At 39.4% G+C, this 21375-nt stretch overlaps 2 protein-coding genes across 5 annotated transcripts; one reads left to right on the top strand and one right to left on the bottom strand.

Annotated features, from left to right (window-relative positions):
* Positions 1 to 4033: 4033 nt before the first annotated feature.
* Positions 4034 to 16606, bottom strand: LOC131435243 (uncharacterized). 4 transcript variants are annotated; one of them, XM_058602919.1, is made up of 3 exons: positions 15769 to 16605; positions 5078 to 5320; positions 4034 to 5014 (listed from the first exon to the last, which is right to left on the bottom strand). In XM_058602919.1, exon 3 carries the CDS (start codon positions 5010 to 5012, stop codon positions 4260 to 4262), a length of 753 nt encoding a protein of 250 aa, XP_058458902.1. In that variant the 5' UTR covers positions 5013 to 5014; positions 5078 to 5320; positions 15769 to 16605; the 3' UTR covers positions 4034 to 4259. The 4 variants fall into 4 exon arrangements, with proteins under 4 accessions (XP_058458902.1, XP_058458905.1, XP_058458904.1 ...); XM_058602922.1 differs by lacking the exon at positions 5078 to 5320 and having other exon boundaries at positions 15769 to 16606; XM_058602921.1 differs by lacking the exon at positions 15769 to 16605 and having other exon boundaries at positions 5074 to 5354.
* Positions 5363 to 21046, top strand: LOC131435242 (trafficking protein particle complex subunit 8). The gene is made up of 8 exons (XM_058602917.1): positions 5363 to 5483; positions 5556 to 5858; positions 5918 to 6371; positions 6423 to 8924; positions 19961 to 20178; positions 20240 to 20654; positions 20714 to 20854; positions 20907 to 21046. Exons 2-8 carry the CDS (start codon positions 5693 to 5695, stop codon positions 20971 to 20973), a joined length of 3963 nt encoding a protein of 1320 aa, XP_058458900.1. The 5' UTR covers positions 5363 to 5483; positions 5556 to 5692; the 3' UTR covers positions 20974 to 21046.
* Positions 21047 to 21375: the final 329 nt, after the last annotated feature.

Genomic DNA, 21375 nt, shown 5'->3' with positions numbered 1-21375 from the left:
ACCTTTAAGGTGATGGGTTGAATTGTAATTGGATACTGATTGCTGATGGTTTGCTTAGGAAATTTAACAGGTTATTAAATGCAGGGGAGAATCAATAGAATCATCATTAGGAGGAGTCTCCCGGTTATTATTCTGCAAAGGGATAGAATCTTGAAAAACTGTCTCCAATAGCTATACTTTTCGAAACGAAGTACGCTCTTGTATTTGTTTTCTGAAGACAATATTTTTTCAAATTCTCACGTTCGCTAGGTTTCAAAAAGGCTATAAAAAATTTTGTTTTCTTTTTGCATCTGAACGCTCTTTGCTCCACCAAGAGTTCAAAGGTCTTATTCTTCAATCATTGGTCTAATAAATTTATCATTGGAGCAATCAGTTGCTGAATTTGTTGTACTTGTACCAGTGGGTTGGTAAGCGATAGCAATTTGTCTGTTCTCCTTTTTTTCAATATTAATCTCGCATTTTTGCTGTCCGTTGTAATGTTTTGCGAAACAGTTGTAATATGGCTTACCAGTATAAAATTAAGTTTTCTGGTAAGTATTATTTCCTTTAAGTTAAAAAAATGACTGCTTTAATTCATCGACAGATAACTTTCTTCGTTCTCGGATCATCGGCTTTTCCATCAACTAAAATGGGTCCGATATGTTAGTAAAGCACATTGCACTTTGGTGCACACAGAAAAGAGTTTGGGGTCTGTTTGTGGTTCAAGTGGAACTGATGTGTAATTTAATTTGAACTGCTAAGCACAGAAGAATCGTAGACAAAGTGTAAGGAAAATATTCTTTTTTTTTCCTTTTGTCAACAGTGATGGTCAGTGAGCACAGTCACGTACCCAGAGGGGGGGGAGGAGGGGGAAGTGGTCGAGGGGCCCGGGCCCCTCCCGAAATCAAAAACAAATATATAATTATTTAGAAGGTCTCAGACATGTGTTACAGAAATAACAAGATAGTAAACGTAAAGAAATGTAATACAATAACAGTTCCAGTGGAAAAGTTTAAAGTGTCTATTAAAAACACCCACACCGAGAATTAAGTACATCATCAATCTTCAGTAACATTATTTTTTTTATCTTTGGGCCCCTCCTGAAACGAAATCCTGGGTACGGGCCAGGTTCAGCATATGAATTCGTCGTCGATAATATTAAAAATAGTCTGCCGTGTAGAACGTAGTTTTCTTGAATTCATATGATCATTCAAACGCGACGTTTTTCGCTAAAGGTTCTAAATATATTGGTCTAATTTATGCAAGAATAAGTTCTTCCAAATCGCAATTACAGAATAATGTTGATATACTCAAAACAGGTTGCACGTGTTTTGGAAGGAAAATGTATGTGTTTCTTTCGTTTCTTTGGAGCTTGTCAACAATTCAAATGTATGTATGGATAATTCAAAATATTACTAAACCTGCATAACATTACGTAACACGTTTTTTATAGAAAATATTTGATGCAGAATCTATATCTTGACCGGACTAGTGGAGCACCGATTAATATTATTATTCATAGCACGGATACAATAAAAATTAATACACTAGGGGCTTGATTGTGACATGTGAAAAATTAGTTCGAAAGAAATCTTTTTTCAATGATGAACAAAAATGTATGATTTTAACGAACCAAAGCATACCTTATAATAAAAAAAGAACCGGAATTTTCATTTTAAAATTCCCGCGCTTGTCCAATCGGTAAACTTTTATTCTCTCAACGTTGGCAACACTTTTATACACATTCTGTTAAATTTTAACGCATATCGTACGATAAGTTTTTGTTTGGCGTCTATACAAAGAAGTTGAAAAATTTTCGTGTGGCGATTTTTATAATGGATGAAAATTTAGAACAACGGCTCACCTTCGAAGCGCCATTCGGTCGATTGTTGTGCGGTTTCGACGTCATATTCATAGATCCACACCTCATCACCAGTTATAATGCATTCGATGAATGTGGGGTCACTATCTGCGTTGGAAATCATTTCTTTGGTCACATCAACACGACGCTGTTTTTGAATGAAATTCAGCTTTTTTGGCTTTTTTAAAATGAAAATTCCGGTTCTTTTTTGATCATAAGGTATGTTAAAATGCTAATCATTTTAGATTTGTATCTTACCATTTATTTCAACTGCAAAGTTTATAAATTCGAAGCACTAATAATATTACCTTTATCTAATGTTAGTAAATTTTAAACTGATTTTGCAAGTTAAATTTACACAAGTAAAATATTTGTTATTTTTATCAAAATAACGGGTGGCAACTAAAATTTCGGAATTTTTCGAGGCCGTTTAGCAACAAACAAATTTTTCGAGGCCGTTTAGCAACAAACGAGCTCAGAGAAAAATAAGAGTGTGTATGTGTTAGCTGTCTCTCTCTCCTCTTTCTGCTAGTATTTTCTGTTTGGTTTATGCTTGCTCAGTTTTGCTCAAAATGTCGTCGAAACAAGAAGTATTTTGCGAGCGCGTTGTACAGTTCTACAAACTGCACAGAAATCTCGTCAAAAAGTATACGGTACAGCATTTTAAAAGCGAAAATGTTGCGGCTTCGACATATCATATCCTTAAATCCCCAACAACTGCTCGCAAGCAAGGTAGTGGAAGAGCAGCCAAAATTATGGACGCAAAAGGACTTCGTTCTCTTTCTCGTGCCTTCAACAACAAGGATTCACTGAGCCAACGGGATGCCGTTGAACAAATTCTACTGTTCTCACCAGTACATCTGCAAAACGTTGAGAAGAGTCGGAATAAAGTGCCGGAAGAAGACACGAGCCCCGGAATATACTGACGCACAGATTTCAACGCTGAAGTCCCAATGCCGCTGGTTGATTGAAAATTATTCCGGAAAAAGTTTTGTTTTGGACGACGGAGGTCATTTTCCTCTTTCGAAGACGTAGATTCCCGGAAACGATCGATACTATTCAACGGATTGTTCTATTGCACCTCCGAACATAAAATATAAGTTTAAAAATAAGTTTGAACAGAAAGTGATGCTGTACATTGCCATTTCCGAGAAAGGTATTTCTAAGCCATGGTTCAAGCCCTCTGGTTTGGCAATCAATCAAGATGTGTACTAGAACGAATGTTTGCAGAAAATTTTGATCCCGTTTCTTCAAAAACATCTTGCTGATGGACAAACCGTGTTTTGGCCAGATAAAGCGTCATCGCATTACGCCAAAAAACACAATCGTTCCTAAATACCCATTCGATCTCATTTGTACCCAAAAACCACAACCCGACAAATCTGCCTCAGTGTCGCCCAATCGAATATTTCTTCGGGGTTTTGAGCTCCTTGGTGTACAAAAATAACTGGAGAGCCACGAATTGCAAACAGTTGATTGAAAGAATCAAGAGATGCTTTCGAAAACATGACATGAAGGCCGTACAACGCTCCTGTTCCGACATCAAACGGAAGCTTCGCCGAACATCTGATTACGGACCGTTTTCAAATGTTCACTAATTTTTTTTTCAACAATGGACAATGTATGTTTAATTTCAATCAATCAGATCATCTTCAAGTATGTTTGCCTTTTTTGACAGCTTGAGAAAGAAATTCCAAAATTTTAGATGCCACCCGTTATTCATTGAGACGAACTACACTGAGAAAAAAACAAATATCTAGTTTTGTAGTTTCAATCAACAATATTTGCTATATTAAACCAATGTTTCTTCTGTTACTTTCAATAAAATAAATCGTTGCGTATAACCCAAATTTAGTTACATTTACAATATATTTCTCTGCGTGCGGAGTCAAAAGAAGCTCGGAATTTTAATATTTTATTGGCGCTTGAGGTGAAAATTTCAAAGTAACATTCCAAGAAGTGAACAGTATACTTATCATGAATACTCACCAATTAAGGATATAGTGAACGACTGATTGAAGCAATATACTAATTTATGTAATGATAGGGTTAAAAAGTATATAATGAGATTGATATGAGAGTTTCGGATAATGAATAATAGTTACAATTTACGCTATCGTAACTCCAAACAAATAACCTAAGAAACATTCACTAAATATACGAAAATATTAGTGTGTAATAATAAAACAGACATTTTGACTAGACCGAAAGGTATACTGTTTATTGGTAAATCACGAAAAATTTATACAATTCCTTTTCTGTGATTACTTTTGCAAAGTATAAAGTACAATGTGCTGAGTAGTGTAAAAACATTCACAGAAACATTCACTAAATATACGAAAATATTAGTGTGTAATAATAAAACAGACATTTTGACTAGACCGAAAGGTATACTGTTTATTGGTAAATCACGAAAAATTTATACAATTCCTTTTCTGTGATTACTTTTGCAAAGTATAAAGTACAATGTGCTGAGTAGTGTAAAAACATTCATACCAAAAGAGCCTCCTATCGCACCAACTACATTTGGAACCGGGTACACTTGCCAAGGACGATCCCAGTCCAATGGAGCAACCACCGAAGCACCCCATGCACCCAAAATTACTCCGATGCAATTGTTTTTGAGTAATGTCAAATACGAATTAGCAATGGGAGATCGTAATTCGAATGCTTCTGAAAACAACAAACGTATTGTGCCTGAGTGGCCAATAAATAACGTTATGGGAAGGATAGTTAAAGTAGTTAAAGCAGCCGCCAGGGAAGTAGTTTCTTCGTATTGATCGAGTGGAGCTCCCAGAATGAGACAAATAAAGCCATAAAAGAGCATGGACAGAATTAGGATGAACAAGAGACCACCAACTCCTGAAAATGGCGATAATTTTTTCGATTGATGTTTACTTCCGGACTTCTGTGATGTTGATGCATTTGATTGCAGGTCAAATACGATGTTCCAGCCTGCCAACTGTAAAACTTTTCCAACGTAGTAATGCTTGAGTAGCTCGATCACCGGCAACAGTAGGATCACGTATGAAGACCAACATTTACCGATGTCGTATAGTTTGTTCGACTGAATTAGAAATGCAAAATATGTTGCATTCAACGCGATCGATAAGATGCTAACGTTAATGTATAGTTTTGTTGTTGGTGAATATCTACTGGATACCGTAGTCATGTCTGGAAGTGAAACATAAAAAAAATATTATGAAATGGCAAGCGTGATTTAATCATTATACCTACTACGATTCAAATAATTTTATGCTTTTCTGTTATAAATTGTTTGAGAAAGAATAAAATTTCGAAAACATTATTTTAAAAATACACTCAATGACGTTTCTTGTTGCGCTGTAGTCGGTTTATTTCGTTTATTTAGAAAAAGAATGAGGAAAACGAAAATGAATTGAAAAGGCGGGCTTCAAATTTAGTTGATCTAATCGAGATATCCGACGAAATGTGCAAGACAGAGAAAACTGCATTCGAGATCTGTCAAAATAAAAAAAATTGTTTTGGTAAGTATACGATGAGCTGTAATGTTTTTGTAGCATTTTATACGAAAATGAAATGAAATCAGACCCACTTTCACTGGTTTCTTTATTTTATGAATAACAAGACTATGTATTATTTCTATTTTCGGAATTTACGCAAGGTAAGCTGTCCATATTCTAATTACACCGCTATTCTAATATGCAACATCCAATTAAATTGGTTAAAATTAAAGAAAAAAGTAAATTGAACAAAACATAAAACTTTTACAATCGATTGAGTTTTATGAAACGTTGGTGCTTCTTAATAATTTTTTCATTAGACAGAAATCAACGAAATAATCCGCTAGAATAAATATATAAATCCAACGAAATGATCCATCTAACTGGCCAAAACCTATCCTCGAAAGAGGTTATCCAAAACATTTTTTCTCCTATCGTTGGCACAATAATTTCGGCCCAAGCGGAGGAATTATGTCAGAAAAATAACCTCTCGTTTGTGGAGATGCTACAACCTTTTCTACGTTTATCCTCCGATGGTAGGTACCTATGAGAATATGATTAGAGTTTTATATTCTATTATGTATCAATGATTTAGCGCACTTCCGGGATACAGCAGGCACCAGCGTGTCAATCAAGGGTCTCCGTGTAAACGTGATTGACGTCAATTGGAGACCACCGCAAACGGTTCTTGCGAAAAAGATGCTTAACGATTCCGTCACTTCGGCTTTCGGTGAAAAAACTAAAGCCATAAAACTGGAAGATGGAGCGTTTGTGGATATCCCCGTAGCAGAACCATGGTTCGAGCAATGGCGAGAAACGTTTCTCACCGTTCAATTCCCTTCGGATCACGAGTTTACAAGGCATTTGCTTTGTTCACTTATTGTGGTTTCCAGCATTGACGCTAATCCACTTGAAGTGGCCGCTCAGCTAACGAAAAAAATTCAAATGATGCAAAGCATTACACCTCCTCGATTACCGAAATGGTTTTCAACCGATTCGTTAAACTGTTATGTTATGCTTCACGATGGCTGTTCTGGAGACATCGGAAAGTAAGTATTGTAAAGCAAACCGATGTTTCTATTGACTGGTTTCTGTTTTAGGGCCCAGCAAGCTTTTGAAGGACTTAAATCAACTTATGGGGATCACAAATGTTTTCTTTTGCAAATCAACTCTCACCAGGGACCTCCGATGGAGTGTCCTGATCCGTGGTTACGCTATCTAAAAAAGCATCAACGATCGGAAACGTCAACTGTCGATATTGATAGTGCCCCCAAAACACCCCAAGATATGGGTTTAGTTACTTCAATGCCAACCACTTTACACACCTTGTCGATTACACCTGGAGGTAGTAGCACCACTTCCGATACACTTTCCGGTACGGGTATCGTCAGTGGTGAAGTTATTGCACACCCGCTAAGCCCCGTTCAGGAAACAGGAATAGAAATACAGGAAACTGCAAGCTTGACGTCCAGCATCGACAGTTTATCGCAACAAACGATCAATCCCAATGTTTGGACAGTTGAAAGTGACGTTGATATTGCACATGGAACTTTCCTTACAGCTGGAGATCTTGAAAACTTAAAACATTTCGTGCAGGATTTTGCCGTCAGAGCTTTGATACCGTATGTGGAAAAAATGGTGGGGGTGCTGAATGATTCAATCTCTAACAAAAAGGGAGTTAGTCGTTCACTTTTGAGTGCCACCAAGAGATGGTTTGTAACAAACAAACCAGGAATGAACACTAATCAAAATGCCGTTGTATATACTAACGAATCTACTGAACTCCAAACAAGAAAACTTGGAGATTTGTATTTCATGTTTGGGCATTACGCGTTAGCGTTTCAAGCTTACCATCAAGCAAAACGGGACTTTAATGCTGATTCGGCTTGGCAATATTACGCGGGAGCGTTGGAAATGGCAGCACTAGCCGCGTACATGCAAGGTGCCGCAAACCGGAAAACTTATGACTACATGGAAGAAGCGATCGTCACCTACTTGAACAGTTGCAAGATGCCACAGTTTGCAACTCGTGCCACGCTACTTTCGATGGAATGCCTCAAAGCGGCAAAATTGTACAACGAAGCTGCCAAGCAATTAATTCGAATGACCAGTGAGGATTCGGACCTTCGATCAGCCCTTTTGTTGGAACAGGCAGCATACTGTTACCTGTTGGCTACTCCACCTCAGTATAGAAAATATGCATTTCATTCGGTTCTAGCAGGTCATCGTTTTTCCAAAGCCGGCCAGAGAAAGCATTCTTTTCGAACATACAAGCAGGCATATCAATTGTTCGAAAATCGCGGTTGGAGTTTAGCCGAAGATCATATCCAATACACAATCGGCAGACAGGCTATCAATTTGAAGAAACTGAACGAAGCCAGCAATTGCCTCGCTCATCTACTTAGGCCGTCTAGTTTGCAAAGTGCCGCCCAACAAGCTTTCTTCCTGAAAGATTTCCTCGCGACACAAAAAGCTTTTCTAGCCAAAGGCGATATCAACGATATTCTTACGATTTCACTTCCCAAAATAGTCCAGCCTATGACCCGAGTATTGGTAACTTCGCAACCACCGGTAGCCAATCCCTTGTTCATTCCGGCTACAAATCTGAACATTTCTTCAAGTTTGATCGACGAAAATGTTTGGAATAAAATGGAAGAAATGTTAGTGCAAAGTGCTTCTAAAAAATCGATTATGATTTTCAAACCCAGTAGAGCATTGTTTACTCAAGAATCACCGACCATCGACAATCCTCGGAGTGTTCACGGTGAACCGATTGAAATTGCGTTCAACCTGGAAAATACTATCAAACCACCGATTGTGTTCGAGGACGTCAATGTTCTGTGGGAGTTTCGCAAGGACAGCCAGGATATTTACTCCAACAAACCTCTGTTTATGAGTGAGTTTACGCCTGAAGACCGTAAAGAAATTGATAATGTCGTAACAACAACTTCCGTGAGCTTAGTGTCTTTTGGAGAGTATGAAATCAAAACCGTTTCCCTTAAGTTGACACCGAGAAGTACCGGACAGCTACGAATTCTCGGTGTGGTAGGTAAAATCTCCTCAACTGCTACCGGTGTTACTGACGCTCCGAATCTATGGGGGAAGCAACTCTTCGAAGCATTACCGATTCGTATGAATGCAAAAGACAATCGTCCGGCACAGTTTGATCGTAAGCTCGAAATTGAAGTTCTTCCACCTGCACCGGCGTTACATGTTAGTTTTTCGCAAAGTCCTTTGGAGGTGCTTGCTGGTGAAGTGATTCCTATTAAGGTCCACATGACAAATGCAGGTGTTAGTGTACTCAGTGATATCTACATTTGCATCGAGAATCCTCGGTACGTTCTGGTGAATCTGGCGGAAACGGATGTTCCGCTATCCATTTTACGAGATCTGCGTAATCTGAACAACGAGAACTTAGGCAAGGAAAAGGAAGCCCGCAAGCAGTACGTATTCAAGGCTTTCAAGGAATCCGACGGTGACTGCATCAATCCGAAAGAGACTAAAATTAGCACGATCTGGTTGCAAGCTCCGTACACTAAGGGACAGAAAAATGTAAAGTTGCTGATCTACTATGGACTACCAGCGGATTATCCGAAGCTGAAGTAAGTGCAATTTTTCGATATTATCTTTTTATAAAAATCTTCATTTAAGCTATATTATTTTCTCATCGTGTCTCATTTTCAACTGACTGAATAAAAAATCCAAAAATTTATATCAAGTTAGTTCAGAGCGCATTGCCCACGTCCATCAAGTTTCACCGTAGTTCATACAAAGCATTCTGTCAGATGGTGGTGGTGAGCTCAATTCGTCCCTCAGCACATGTTCTTATATGGCGATTTGCCAACAATGCTATCATTTATAGTGTTTCACTAAATTGTTCAGCTTTCTTTATTCGTAAATTAGTTGTTAAATATTATTTATTCATATAGTGACTGTCCATTTCCGAACTGAACAGACTTGGTATCCTTCTGGATCAAATTTGAGTCAGGCTTTCCTGATCATTATGCAATAGCTACAGCTTCTCGATCTGCGTTTGAAGTTGTACCCCTCGACATCTGCACATATACTAACAGACAGGAATCTAAAATTGAATTCTTTAATCATTTTAACGATCATTTCGAATATACCTTTAGTTGGGACAATACTCGTATATGTCATGATGGCGCTACGTTACCCTTGCCATTCAAAGAGAGAATTGGCATCACATTGGTGATTCGCAAAAATAAAAATTATTCCAGCGATGGAAACTGTAAATTTACTACTCAAAATTGAATGATATCAACGATGCGAATTTACCGCCAAAAATTAAATGGCAATCGATCGAAGCGCCATCAGCATATCATTGTCGGTGTTATAAGATTTATGTTATCAGATTTGTATGGAATGTGTGAAAATTTACAAGTCAATCGTGTGATTCAAACTAAAATTGGTCTACAGCGAAACCATCCAGGAATATTTATTTTATTTTATTTTTTCCGTAGTGATGTGCATCTGGCGTTGCTGACAACAACGCGAATAAAAGAAACAGGATACTGGCGAGATCGTTCCTTAGAGATATTTTTTTCTTATTTACAATCTTTTTATATTTCTCCTTACTAAAAATCGGGCTATACTCCGTCCGTGAACTCCGTCGATTATTCGAGGAACGTTTGATCTTTTTTTCTTCGGATTAAACGCTAAGTTTAAGATGCTTGCGTGAAGTTTATAACCGTGCAGATATTTTTTTGCGACAGTGCTCACTAGGACGGATGTAAATATAGTTTAGACTGCGAGGAGAATCCATTTGGTATTTTGATGGTTTAGGTTAGAGAGTAGATATTGACATTTTTTCGTAACGCGTAAGGCGTTGTTGTTCGATTGATGATGATCAAGTGATATCTTTCTAGTATTACGGCTGTCTGTTACAAAAAAGCAGAACACAATGAATTAAATGTATTTATTTATTTAATTATTTACTAATATTGTGTCCATCGGATACAAGATCTAAATGAACAATTAGAGTGGGAAATGTGATATTCTCCTTTCCGCAAATATCCACTTATATTCTATACACTCGTTCGCGGCCTCTGACACAACGCATGACACCGTCATTCCGCACTCACTCCCTGCTACACGCTCATCCAATCATACTCAATGATGGATATCACATAATTCAGGATACCACATCCTCCCCATCAACAACAGTAATAATAAATACCAGTTATTAACAATTGTAATTTTTTTTCCAAATAAAATTTTTATTTGGCTCATTTGCTTTAGCTTAACGTGGCCGATTGTCTTGTTGTTAGGGAGAGAGAGAGGGATACCGTATTACGGGGCGGCATACTCCCCAGTTAGTAAGGGGACATAGGGAGGGTGGGACCTACACAGTATTGAATTGAAATTTGAATACATCATTGGTTTGTGGCATACATCTTTTAGACACATTTTGCGTTCGATGAATCTTCATGTTTTTCAGCTTGTAGCAATGAAGAGATTATTCTGGATTGGGATGCTTCGTTGGTGTGTTCTGACGTTGATGTGACGTTTTTGGGTAGCTTCCAGCAACTCAGTCAGTTCAAGGCAGGTGCATGCTCCGAAGCATCGTTTACACAGGCCATACTTCCAGCAACGTAAAGAAGAGTGCGGTAGAGCTGTAGACGAGAAAGAGATAGGGAGAGCACTAAATTTGAGCATTGATAGTTTTCAAGAAGTTATAGATGAGAGTCATATAAGGAAGATTTCGAATTGCCAAGACGTCGCGGACTGGTACGAAGGGTGGTATACCTCGGGCCCGAAGGGAACCTATGAGTTGGGACCTGGCATCACAATACTCGACACATGTCCAAACAACATGTTCGATGTCATGATAACCCTCACCGCAAACGCAGACACCACTCTCAGCGAGCCCCACACGACGGAGATGCGCGCTGATCATATAATGATTAGACATGAGCCTTGACATTACACGAATAAAGTCTCGGCTCACGTCTAACCCCCGGAACCAAGCTTTCGTCGATACCTGTGGGATTATTGAGTGTACCCATCGTCCCAGAGTTCCACTATTCCATGTATTCTGCCAGCTAGCTAGAGTTTTCTGACGACAGCAACTGAAAAATTCATTGAAGCAGATTGGTCTTTCATAGATATCACCTTCTAGTGCGCCCACCTTGGCTAACGAGTCCGCCCTCTCATTGCCCCGTATGGAACAATGTGAGGGGACCCAAACCAAGGTAATCTGGTATGATTTTGCAGATAAAGCACTCAATTGTTCCCGTATTTTCCCCAGGAAATACGGTGAGTGCTTTCCAGGCTTCACTGAACGGAGAGCCTCAATGGAACTGAGACTGTCGCATCGGATTAGCAGTCGATATGAGAGATCCCAGAACCTGTTTTTCAACGGTAAGACGCCCGCCAGCACTTCAAGACTCATCGTATGGGTTGATTGCATGCAACCCAAGGCAATACGTAAACAACGATACTGAATTCTTTCCAGTTTAGTGAAATGAATATTCGTAGCGGAGCGGAAACAGAAACATCCATATTCCATTACTGACAATATCGTCGTTTTGTACAACCTGATCAGGTCTCCTGGGTGAGAGCCCCACCAAGTTCCGGTTATTGTACGAAGGAAATTGATTCTCTGTAGGCATTTTCGTTTCAAATACCTAATGTGACATCCCCAGGTACCTTTGGAATCGAACCAGACCCCGAGATATTTAAATGTGAAAACCTGAGCTATGGTTTCACCCCCTAGTTGAAGCTGTAATTGCGCAGGTTCTCGCTTCCTTGAAAATACAACCAGCTCAGTTTTCTCCGTAGAGAACTCGATACCCATTTGAAAAGCCCATGTCGACAAGTTGTCGAGGGTATCTTGCAATGGTCCTTGGAGATCGGCAGCTTTGGGTCCTATAATAGACACAACACTGTCGTCGGCAAGTTGTCTTAGCGTGCAAGATGTGTTGATACATTCATCAATGTTATTTACGTAAAAGTTGTATAAAAGGGGGCTTAAGCATGAGCCCTGAGGAAGACCCATGTAACTGAATCGCTTTGTCGTCAAATCACCATGCTCAAAATGCATGTGTTTCTCGGACAATAGATTATATAAAAAGTTGTTCAAAACTGGTGAAAGACCATGCTGATGCAACTTCTCAGATAGAACGTTAATGGAAACTGAATCGAATGCCCCCTTGATGTCGAGGAAAACTGATGCCATTTGTTCTTTACGAGCAAATGCCATTTGAATTTCGGTTGAGAGCAACGCTAGACAATCGTTCGTTCCTTTGCCCCTGCGGAACCCAAATTGTGTACATGAAAGCAATCCATTTGTTTCAACCTAATTGTCTAGACGGAAGAGAATCATTTTCTCCAACAATTTCCGAATACAGGAAAGCATAGCAATCGGCCGATACGAATTGTGATCGGAGGCTGGTTTTCCAGGTTTTTGAATAGTAATAACTCTCACTTCTCTCCATTCGTGTGGGACAATATTACCCTCGAGGAACTTGTTGAATAAATTCAACAAGCGCCTTTTGGCAGATTTTTCAACAAGTTGAATTTAATTCTGTCTAACCCCGGGGCTCTATTGTTACACGACAAGAGCGCAAGTGAGAACTCTACCATCGAAAACGGTGTTTCGTTTGTATTCAATGTCGCGACGCGGGATATCTTCTGTTCCGGAACAGAATCAGGACATACTTTCTTAGCGAAATCAAATATCCAGCGGTTAGAATATTCCTCGCTTTCGTTCGCGTGATTTCGATTGCGCATGCGACGGGCCGTATTCCAAAGAGTGCTCATTGCTGTTTCTCTCGTTAATCCGTCAACAAACCTTCGCCAGTAACCGCGTTTCTTAGCTTTAATCAGACTTTTCATTTGAAATTCTAACGCCGCGTATTTCCGATAATTATCTGGAGTTCCGTTCCTTCTAAACGAGATGAAGGCTGAAGCTTTTTTCGTTTTCAGCTCTGAGCACTCTTTGTCCCACCATGGGTTGGGAGAACGCATACTAGTTTGCGCGCTAGGTACTCGTTTCGTCTGAGCTTGAATTGCGGTGTCAAGAATCAAGCCAGCCAAAAATGTATACTCTTCCTCCGGAGGAAGCTCCTGTGATGTTTCTAGTTTCTCAGATATCGAGCTCGCGTAACGTTTCCAATCAATGTTTCGTGTGAAATCGTACGAAACATTGATTGTTTCCGATGGTCTTCCACGGTTGGTGATAGAAACTATGATCGGCAAGTGATCGCTGCCGTGAGGATCACAGATTACCTTCCACTTGCAATCTAACTGTAGCGAAGTCGAGCAAAGGGATAAATCCAGCGCACTTGGTTGTGCTGGCGGTCTAGGGTTCCGTGTCATTTCTCCCGTGTTTAGAATTGTCAAATTGAAGTTGTCACACAGATCTTGGATTAACGAAGAACGATTATCATCATATAAGCAGCCCCATCCTGTACCATGCGAGTTAAAGTCCCCTAAAACCAGCCGCGGTGAAGGAAGAAGTTCTATGATGTCTGCAAGCCGACGATGTCCTATCGAGACTCTGGGAGGAATGTAGATAGAAGCTATACATAGATCTTTGCCTTTAATATTAATTTGGCAAGCAACAACTTCAATTCCCGGTGTCGAGGGGAGGTTAATACGATAAAATGAATAGCACTTTTTAATCCCTAAAAGTACCCCTCCATAAGAGTCTTCTCGGTCCAAGCGGATTATGTTAAAATTATGGAAGTCGAGGTTGATGTTAGAAGTAAGCCAAGTTTCACTCAAGGAGAATACATCGCAATTATGAGTATGTATTAAGTGTTTGAAAGAATCAAGTTTTGGGATGATACTTCTGCAATTCCACTGAAGCACAATGATCATATCTTCGATTCTCAGTGGTAAATTATCCATCAAAAGATACGATCGCTGCAAGGAGGGGCCATTGTTCAGTCAACTGTTTTAAAAATGTCCTTACTGTTGGCAGTAGAGCAGTTAGGAAGCTTTTCAGAGGATCAGTAATATTGAAGGCTGTTAATATCCAGTCCACGATATCAGAAAATCTCAATAATCCAGCGTTTGTTGGATTTTCTGGTTGTGCTTTGGGGTCATTCGGGTTTTTTGATGCCCCAGGAAGTGCTGGGTACTCCTTATCATCCCTAAGTTTTTTGAACCCAGGAGGTGTTTGCTTCGGTTTTGAGTCAGCACTTTTTGTTTCCGTTTGGTTCTTTTGTGACGAAGAGGACAGTCTGAGGCCTTAACGAGGAAGCTTGGGAGAAGCCAGATTTTGTCTTTTCCTGCTTCCTTCAACCTGTGTGTAGGAAGGTCCTTCGTCTGGGTCGTCAGAGGTATCCTCTTCAACTGGCAAGATTGCAAACGGGTTCTCAGGGGTCGATAGAGTGGTTCTTTTTAAGATTTCCGCATAAGAACGTTTGGAACGTTCTTTCACGGATCGCTTCAATTTCTCCGCACGCTGTATGTACGTAGGGCACACCGAAAGATCATGAGGATTCTCCCCGCAGTAGCAACACTTTTCCACTGCTCTTCTGCAGAGATCGTCCTCATGGGCCTCTCCGCATTTGCCGCATCGCAGTTTGTTGCAACAATAGGTTGCCGTATGACCTAGCTGTTTGCAACTTGTACAATGCATTACCCGCGGTACATACAGCCGAACAGGTAGACGAACTCCACTCACTACCAAATAATTTGGAAGTGCAGATCCGGCAAAAGTCACGCGAAATGAGTCCGATTGGTAAAATTTACCATCTATCGATTTGGAGTGCAATTGCTTGCACTTCAAAATTTTCACTGGTTGAAGGTCGGGGTTTTTGAAACGGCCTACCCCGTCCTTCATCAGATCTTCGATTGTCAGACTTTCGTCACGGACCACACCGTCGATCTCCACCACATGAGACGGGACGTACACGCGGTACTCCTTCGTGAACAACTCGCTGGTAGCAATCTCGTTTGCTTGCTTCAGGTCGGACACAACAACGCGTAACTTGTTTGGCGAAACCTTATCTATTGTTTTTATTGTCGAGTAATGTTTTTCCAGGTCCCGAGCAATATTTAAAACTCTGAGAGACTTTAATTTGGGCCGGAAGTATACCACCCACGGACCCCCCGAGCCATCGTCTTGGTAAACTTTTTGGCGAGCAGGCAATATCTTAGAGGGAGATGGAGGCATCGGAGAGGGAGATGGCATCGGAGAGGGAGATGGTATCGGAGGGGGAGATGGTATCGGAGGGGGAGATGGTATAGGAGGGGTAGATGGCATCTCGGAAGCAAACTCAGCCTCTAAATGTTCTTCGTTCATTCGTTCAGCTTCGCCCTCCTCCGAGACACCCCCACTGTCATCAATATTCATATTTAAAGTGCGGGAGTAAAGAAGTCTCCCGCACTTGAAATGAGAAAGAAAGAAATAAAATGAAAAGAAAATATATGAATAGTAAAAGTTGAAAGAAAAAGTTTGAGAAAATACTTAACAGTATGTCACGGTAAGCTGTTAGGTGAGTTGCTCCTTCACTCCTTCGTTGTGCTTCAGCGTGACCTTGACTCAGGATTTGGCTGCTGCGATGCGGGTAGCAAACAATAGAAATAACTGCTGCCCGAGGATAGCACAATAGCGTCTACTGTCGATACCGATACAAAACCGGTGCACAGACAGAACTCACTTGCGGGGATGCTACTTTTATCACTTTTATTTAATGCCTATACTACAGCCTCTGCTGTGATAGGCACCTTCGTCTTACCGATGTCGATTGTTAAAAAAACGCGTGTGCTCACTTCGAAAATTCGGTTACGAGTCAACAATTGTAATTACCGAGATATATTTGCAGTCTACCTACAGGGATCTGAGCGTGGTTTTGATTGAGGCTAACCGCGGTTATCTGTCTTATAAACTGTCAAGGCTAGTCTTCAACATCTGCCTCCATTTATACTTCAATCCTTCAACTCCTTTCTACTTTACCAGAAAAAAAGACAATCCAAAAATGTATGTAGAAAACTCGACACCCAAATTATATTCATTCTTGCGTACGCTCTCTGTAGTAAATTGCAAACTCTTCACATGAATAAAATAATCTGCGATCTGTGGCACTCTATAACGCTAGACACTCACATAACTGAACACTAGCACGGCCATGATTCGAAAACCAAATCACTCTTGCACAAAATGCCACATGTTGTCATATTCTAATCAATTTATAAATTTTACGTGTATGTAACGTATACGGAAGCAGTTTATACTACTTTCTTTGTATACGGAATAAACATCTGTGTTTTTCGGTACTGAAAGTTATCCATAGGACATCAGCTGCTACTATTTATATCTCGTTCACATTCAATCAACCATATGTTTTACAAAGCAGTGTTGACAGTTTTTTTTGCTTTTGTTCTGTTTCGCATGTTTCTGAACTATGAGCTGAACTCAATTCTTTGTGATTTGAATTTTCCAATATTGACCATGAGCTTAACTCGGTGCAATGAACTGCATGTTGGCCATGGGCTCTACCCGACGCAACAGTTTCTCTTATAATTATTCAATATTGACCATGAGCTTAACTCGGTGCAATATACTTCATGTTGGTCATGGGCTTAACCCGACGCAACAGTTATTCTTGCTTTCTTTTTTTTACTTTTAATATTGACCATGAGCTAAACTCGGTTCAGTGAACTTTATGTTGGTCATGGGCTTAACCCGACGCAACTATGATTCTATTAATTTCCAAACATTGACCATGAGCTTAACTCGGTGCAATGTGCTTCGTGTTGGCCATGGACTTAACCCGACGCAACAATCTGTTTTTTTTGTTTACTATTCAACATTGACCATGAGCTTTACTCGGTGCAATGTACTCCATGTTGGCTATTTGCTTAACCCGGTACATCTCTTATCGTTTTTATTTTTTTTTGCTGATTATTTTTTTTTTATTTTCCATGAGCTGAACTAGGCTCACTCATTGCGCACTTCTGGCAACACTCGAAAAAAAAAGCTTACCATCGTTCTTTCTTTTTTTCGGCTTTCTTGTCGTCTGTAAATCGTCTTAATCATACTTACGATGAAAATGAATTAAAGATTCCCCAGTTCAGTTTATCATAGCAGGATCGCCAATGTGATATTCTCCTTTCCGCAGATATCCACTTATATTCTATACACTCGTTCGCGGCCTCTGACACAACGCATGCCACCGTCATTCCGCACTCACTCCCTGCTACATGCTCATCCAATCATACTCAATGATGGATATCACATAATTCAGGATACCACAGGAAAAAATGTACGGAGTTTTACGAGTTGCGGAAGAAATTTCGTATTCTAGTAGGGAGCACACATTAATACAAAACGATATATAATTGCAACGAATTATCTGCAGCCGGCTACCCAGAGTAATAAACACATGATAAAATTATAAGTAATAATTAGATCAGGTTACTGGTCACTATGACCGCACTTCAGATACCATAGAGGAATTCCAAACGCGGTGTCCAGTACTGCTTTTCTGGCTGGATGGAATAGTCAGCGAGATGCGCGAAAACAAATCATTAATATTTACTGCTTTACGGATATTCAATGCCCAACGACCAACTTCTTGAGACTCAACCACGCGGCGCTTATCGTGCACATTTATAAAATCCAGCTTTGTTGGTGACAATCAGTCGTGTCAAAGTAAAAATTCTTACAATGCAGAGAAAACATGCACGAAATTTCATCCGTATTAACCAGACCAAAAAGGGCGAGCTAAGCAATCAAAAGCAAGACTGCCGTGAGAAACCGTCAAACAGAACCTATATACGACAGAAGCACCAAGGCAGGTTGTAGGAGAAGGTTTCTAATGCAAGATAAGGATATTCTAAACAGATGAATCCAATGGAAATTAAAACCGTCAATCGTACGTCCAGAAACAAAACCTCGCCTCGGGATATGATGAGTTACCGATCGATTTTTATCACAGAACGTTTGATGCCATATGCCGATGGCTTTTCTTCGTTACAAACGAAGCAATGACAGATGATTCACACCCAGCCTAAACTAAACTTACTAAACATTACAAGGAAGCCAGTTGTCATGTGTTCGAGACCCGACCTGAAAGGATTCTTATGTCGTTTTCGCTTGATGCCAAACCTAACCAAGTTTCCACCCTAACTGCTGTCAAACCGTTTGTTTGCAGCTAGTTTCGAATCTAGTTTCAACGTTGTTGAACTCTAGGACAGGACCAGACAACTGGCTTCTTTTTCCAGAAAAATTCTCTTCTTATTCTGGTTGCTCCCTGCTGTAAATAATAAATGCCCCCTTTCACCCCTTATAACATGCAATTATTTATCATTTGAAAACACTTAGACAAATGTTATATCGGTCAAAAATATAGCTCTGGATTCATTTTGATCAGATGTTTGTTTTGAAGAAAACGTTTAGTTGAAACAGCTTGATAAAATTTTTCTAAAACACTCAATTTTGGGTAATTAATTTTTGCAGCTTTATTAACTAAAGTATTCGACATATTCTATTTGAGAAAAATAATAACATACAGAAGTATCCAAAGATTCGGTGCTATTCTCAACCAACATAATCAATATTCTCGTCCATATCACACTTCGTGATTTCAGGCTTTCTCTTTGTATCATCCAGTGATTGTTAAATGTACTCGTATACTTTCCGCATTGACAGGAATTAAAATCAAATTGAACTTAAATCCTATTGAAATTAATAATTTTGAAAAGATGACCCGAAAAATAAAATATCCAATATCAAGCTACATTGTTACCGACGATACTGACAACACTTTTTTTACCACCCTGCAGTAATATTGATTTCAACAACTTGTACTTGCTTATGTCAATTTCAACCAATCACGAGCTGGTCCGAAATTGGTCCTAATGGCCCGTTTACACTTCTGCTGGCTGCCAGCATGCTGGTGTCAGTGTACTGCCTTAGGAAAAAACGTTCAACGGTGGTCCAATGATTGAACGTATTGGACCAACGAAGGGCCACCGTTGAACGTTTTTTTCCTAAGAGAGCAGTACACTGACACCAGCATACTGGCAGCCAGCAGAAGTGTAAATGCTACATAAAAGTGGATTAACAATAGTCAGGTCCTGTCCTAGGTTGAACTGAAAATCGAATCAGTTTCGAACCTGGTTTTTATATAAGGTTTGCTCAACTCCCCGTTGCTAAGTGCGAAACCAACACAGTCTCGTGAAAAGTATTTGTTTGATGAAACTACTCTGGGTCAGTTTTAGTTTTCTCAAGCGAAAATGTCAGTAGGATTGTACTGGTTCTGTACGCTTAGAATTGGCTGCAAAATTTGTTGAAACAAAGGGTCAAATTCCACAAAACAAATATAATACCAGGGCAACGGAAATGGTAGAATGCGTATGTACGGAATGCATTAGAACGCAGATTCGAGTCCTGCCTCTGAGCGTATCTTTTTTCCGAAAAACTTTTTCTGTGAGTTCCCACTCATTCTGAATTGAGCAAAATCTAGTTCATTAATAATGGAGTTTGGGGTGTTTCATATCATCATTGAACGGTTCAGATATCTAAAATGAGTTATTCTATCGAAGCCCGATTCTTATTCATTTACATTTCATTTTGCTAATAACCATTACGCTCTGTCCAAAAAATGTGAATAATTATTTAATATGTCTTATTTTCTCTTTAAAAATTATTCATTCACAGGCATCGCTTAGTGAGGCATACATGGAATTTTAATGTCAACGAGTCACTGTTATTGGATGCTAACTGTAACATCAGTAATCCTATAACCAATGAGTTGGGAATCGATCTAAACGTGAAAAATTTAAATCAAGTTCACCATGCGCTTATGACCGAGATATCGATCAACGAAATCGTCCTATTCTGTTCCAGATATCAGTTGAATCCACGGAAAATTATTTGTATGGCATATTAGCATTAATAGTTCAATAGTTAAAAGCTGAAAGTTGGTTTTGTTTTCAGATATAAAAAATCGTGGCTACCAGAAGCACCTCATAGAAAACGTTGGGCTGAAAACGAACGAAACGCTTAGTCTTCGGTGCAACCTGCAGAAACGACCAGACGAAGTCAAATTTGTGGGCGATGTGCGAGAGTACATAAGCGACAAACTGTCTACTATTTCGATACGTGCCCCGAGCGAGGAAATGATTCAGTGCTTGCCGAGTTTTTATTCGACAGGAAGCTTTTTAATGAAAAACGAGACTAAATATATAAGAGTGTATGAAAGCACCAACAACGAGGAGTTCAACCAAATCATTTCCAATTTGGATCGACACATGACAGTGTGTGTGAACTGGAGTGCTCAGATCAACGATAACGGATCGTCCCGACTGGCTTATGGACAGCACTTTGTGCAATTGAGAATTTTATACGATTCGTAATTTTACCGAAGTGTGTTGCGTTAACACTATTTTGTAACTATTTTTCATTTTACAGTGTTTTTTGTCCGCCTTCTGAGAAACATCAACAAGTTACCTTTACACACAATGAAGTCGTTTATAGTATCTACGATAATTTGGATCAAATTTTTCCGAAGCCGGATCCTGAGAAGGATGATGGATGGGCCTTCAACAACAAGTAAGCTAGTAAGACATTTTTCAGATTTATTTTAGTCTAATATTTTTTGCAGTTTTGTAGCGCAGCGATGCTTCCTGGAGGAGAATGTGCATTCAATTGAGCAAGTAATAAAAGCATAGGATTTAAGTTGTTAGCTTATGTTGTATCTTTATTTTATCTCCTAAAATAAAATAGTTATGGTAAAAATTTCAAGCTTGAAATAGTTTTTTTTCTTCTTTTTGTTTCTGGACAATTCATTCATACCTCACGACTTCTCACGCGTGCACTCGTTTTTGGGAAATTTCGCAAATTTTCGTTGCCGCTATTTCATTCTTGTTTTCACTTGAATGTGTATGAACGCGATTTCTGTACAAAAGAAGAATCGGCAGCACAGGTAGTATTTTTAAAGGAAAATACCAAACATCAACATGACGAACGCTACATAATAAATAAATATCGTACTCAGGATCAATTTTTTTCAAGTCGTTAAATGAAATTCTCAAATTAAACATAAGTAAAAAAGCAAAGTAAAAAAAAAACGA

This window comes from Malaya genurostris, chromosome 3 (assembly GCF_030247185.1).
Source record: "Malaya genurostris strain Urasoe2022 chromosome 3, Malgen_1.1, whole genome shotgun sequence".
Classification (NCBI taxonomy): domain Eukaryota; kingdom Metazoa; phylum Arthropoda; class Insecta; order Diptera; family Culicidae; genus Malaya; species Malaya genurostris.
Note: the sequence above shows the minus strand (reverse complement) of the source record. Positions and strands in the feature narration are given on the sequence as shown.

Coding starts and splice junctions, on each gene's coding strand:
- LOC131435243 (XM_058602922.1), bottom strand. CDS start 5,012: ATGACTACGGTATCCAGTAGATATTCACCAACAACAAAACTATACATT.
- LOC131435242 (XM_058602917.1), top strand. CDS start 5,693: ATGATCCATCTAACTGGCCAAAACCTATCCTCGAAAGAGGTTATCCAA. Junction 8,925..19,960: donor GCGGATTATCCGAAGCTGAA/GTAAGTGCAATT, acceptor ATTCATTCACAG/GCATCGCTTAGTGAGGCATA. Junction 20,179..20,239: donor GAATCCACGGAAAATTATTT/GTATGGCATATT, acceptor TTTTGTTTTCAG/ATATAAAAAATCGTGGCTAC.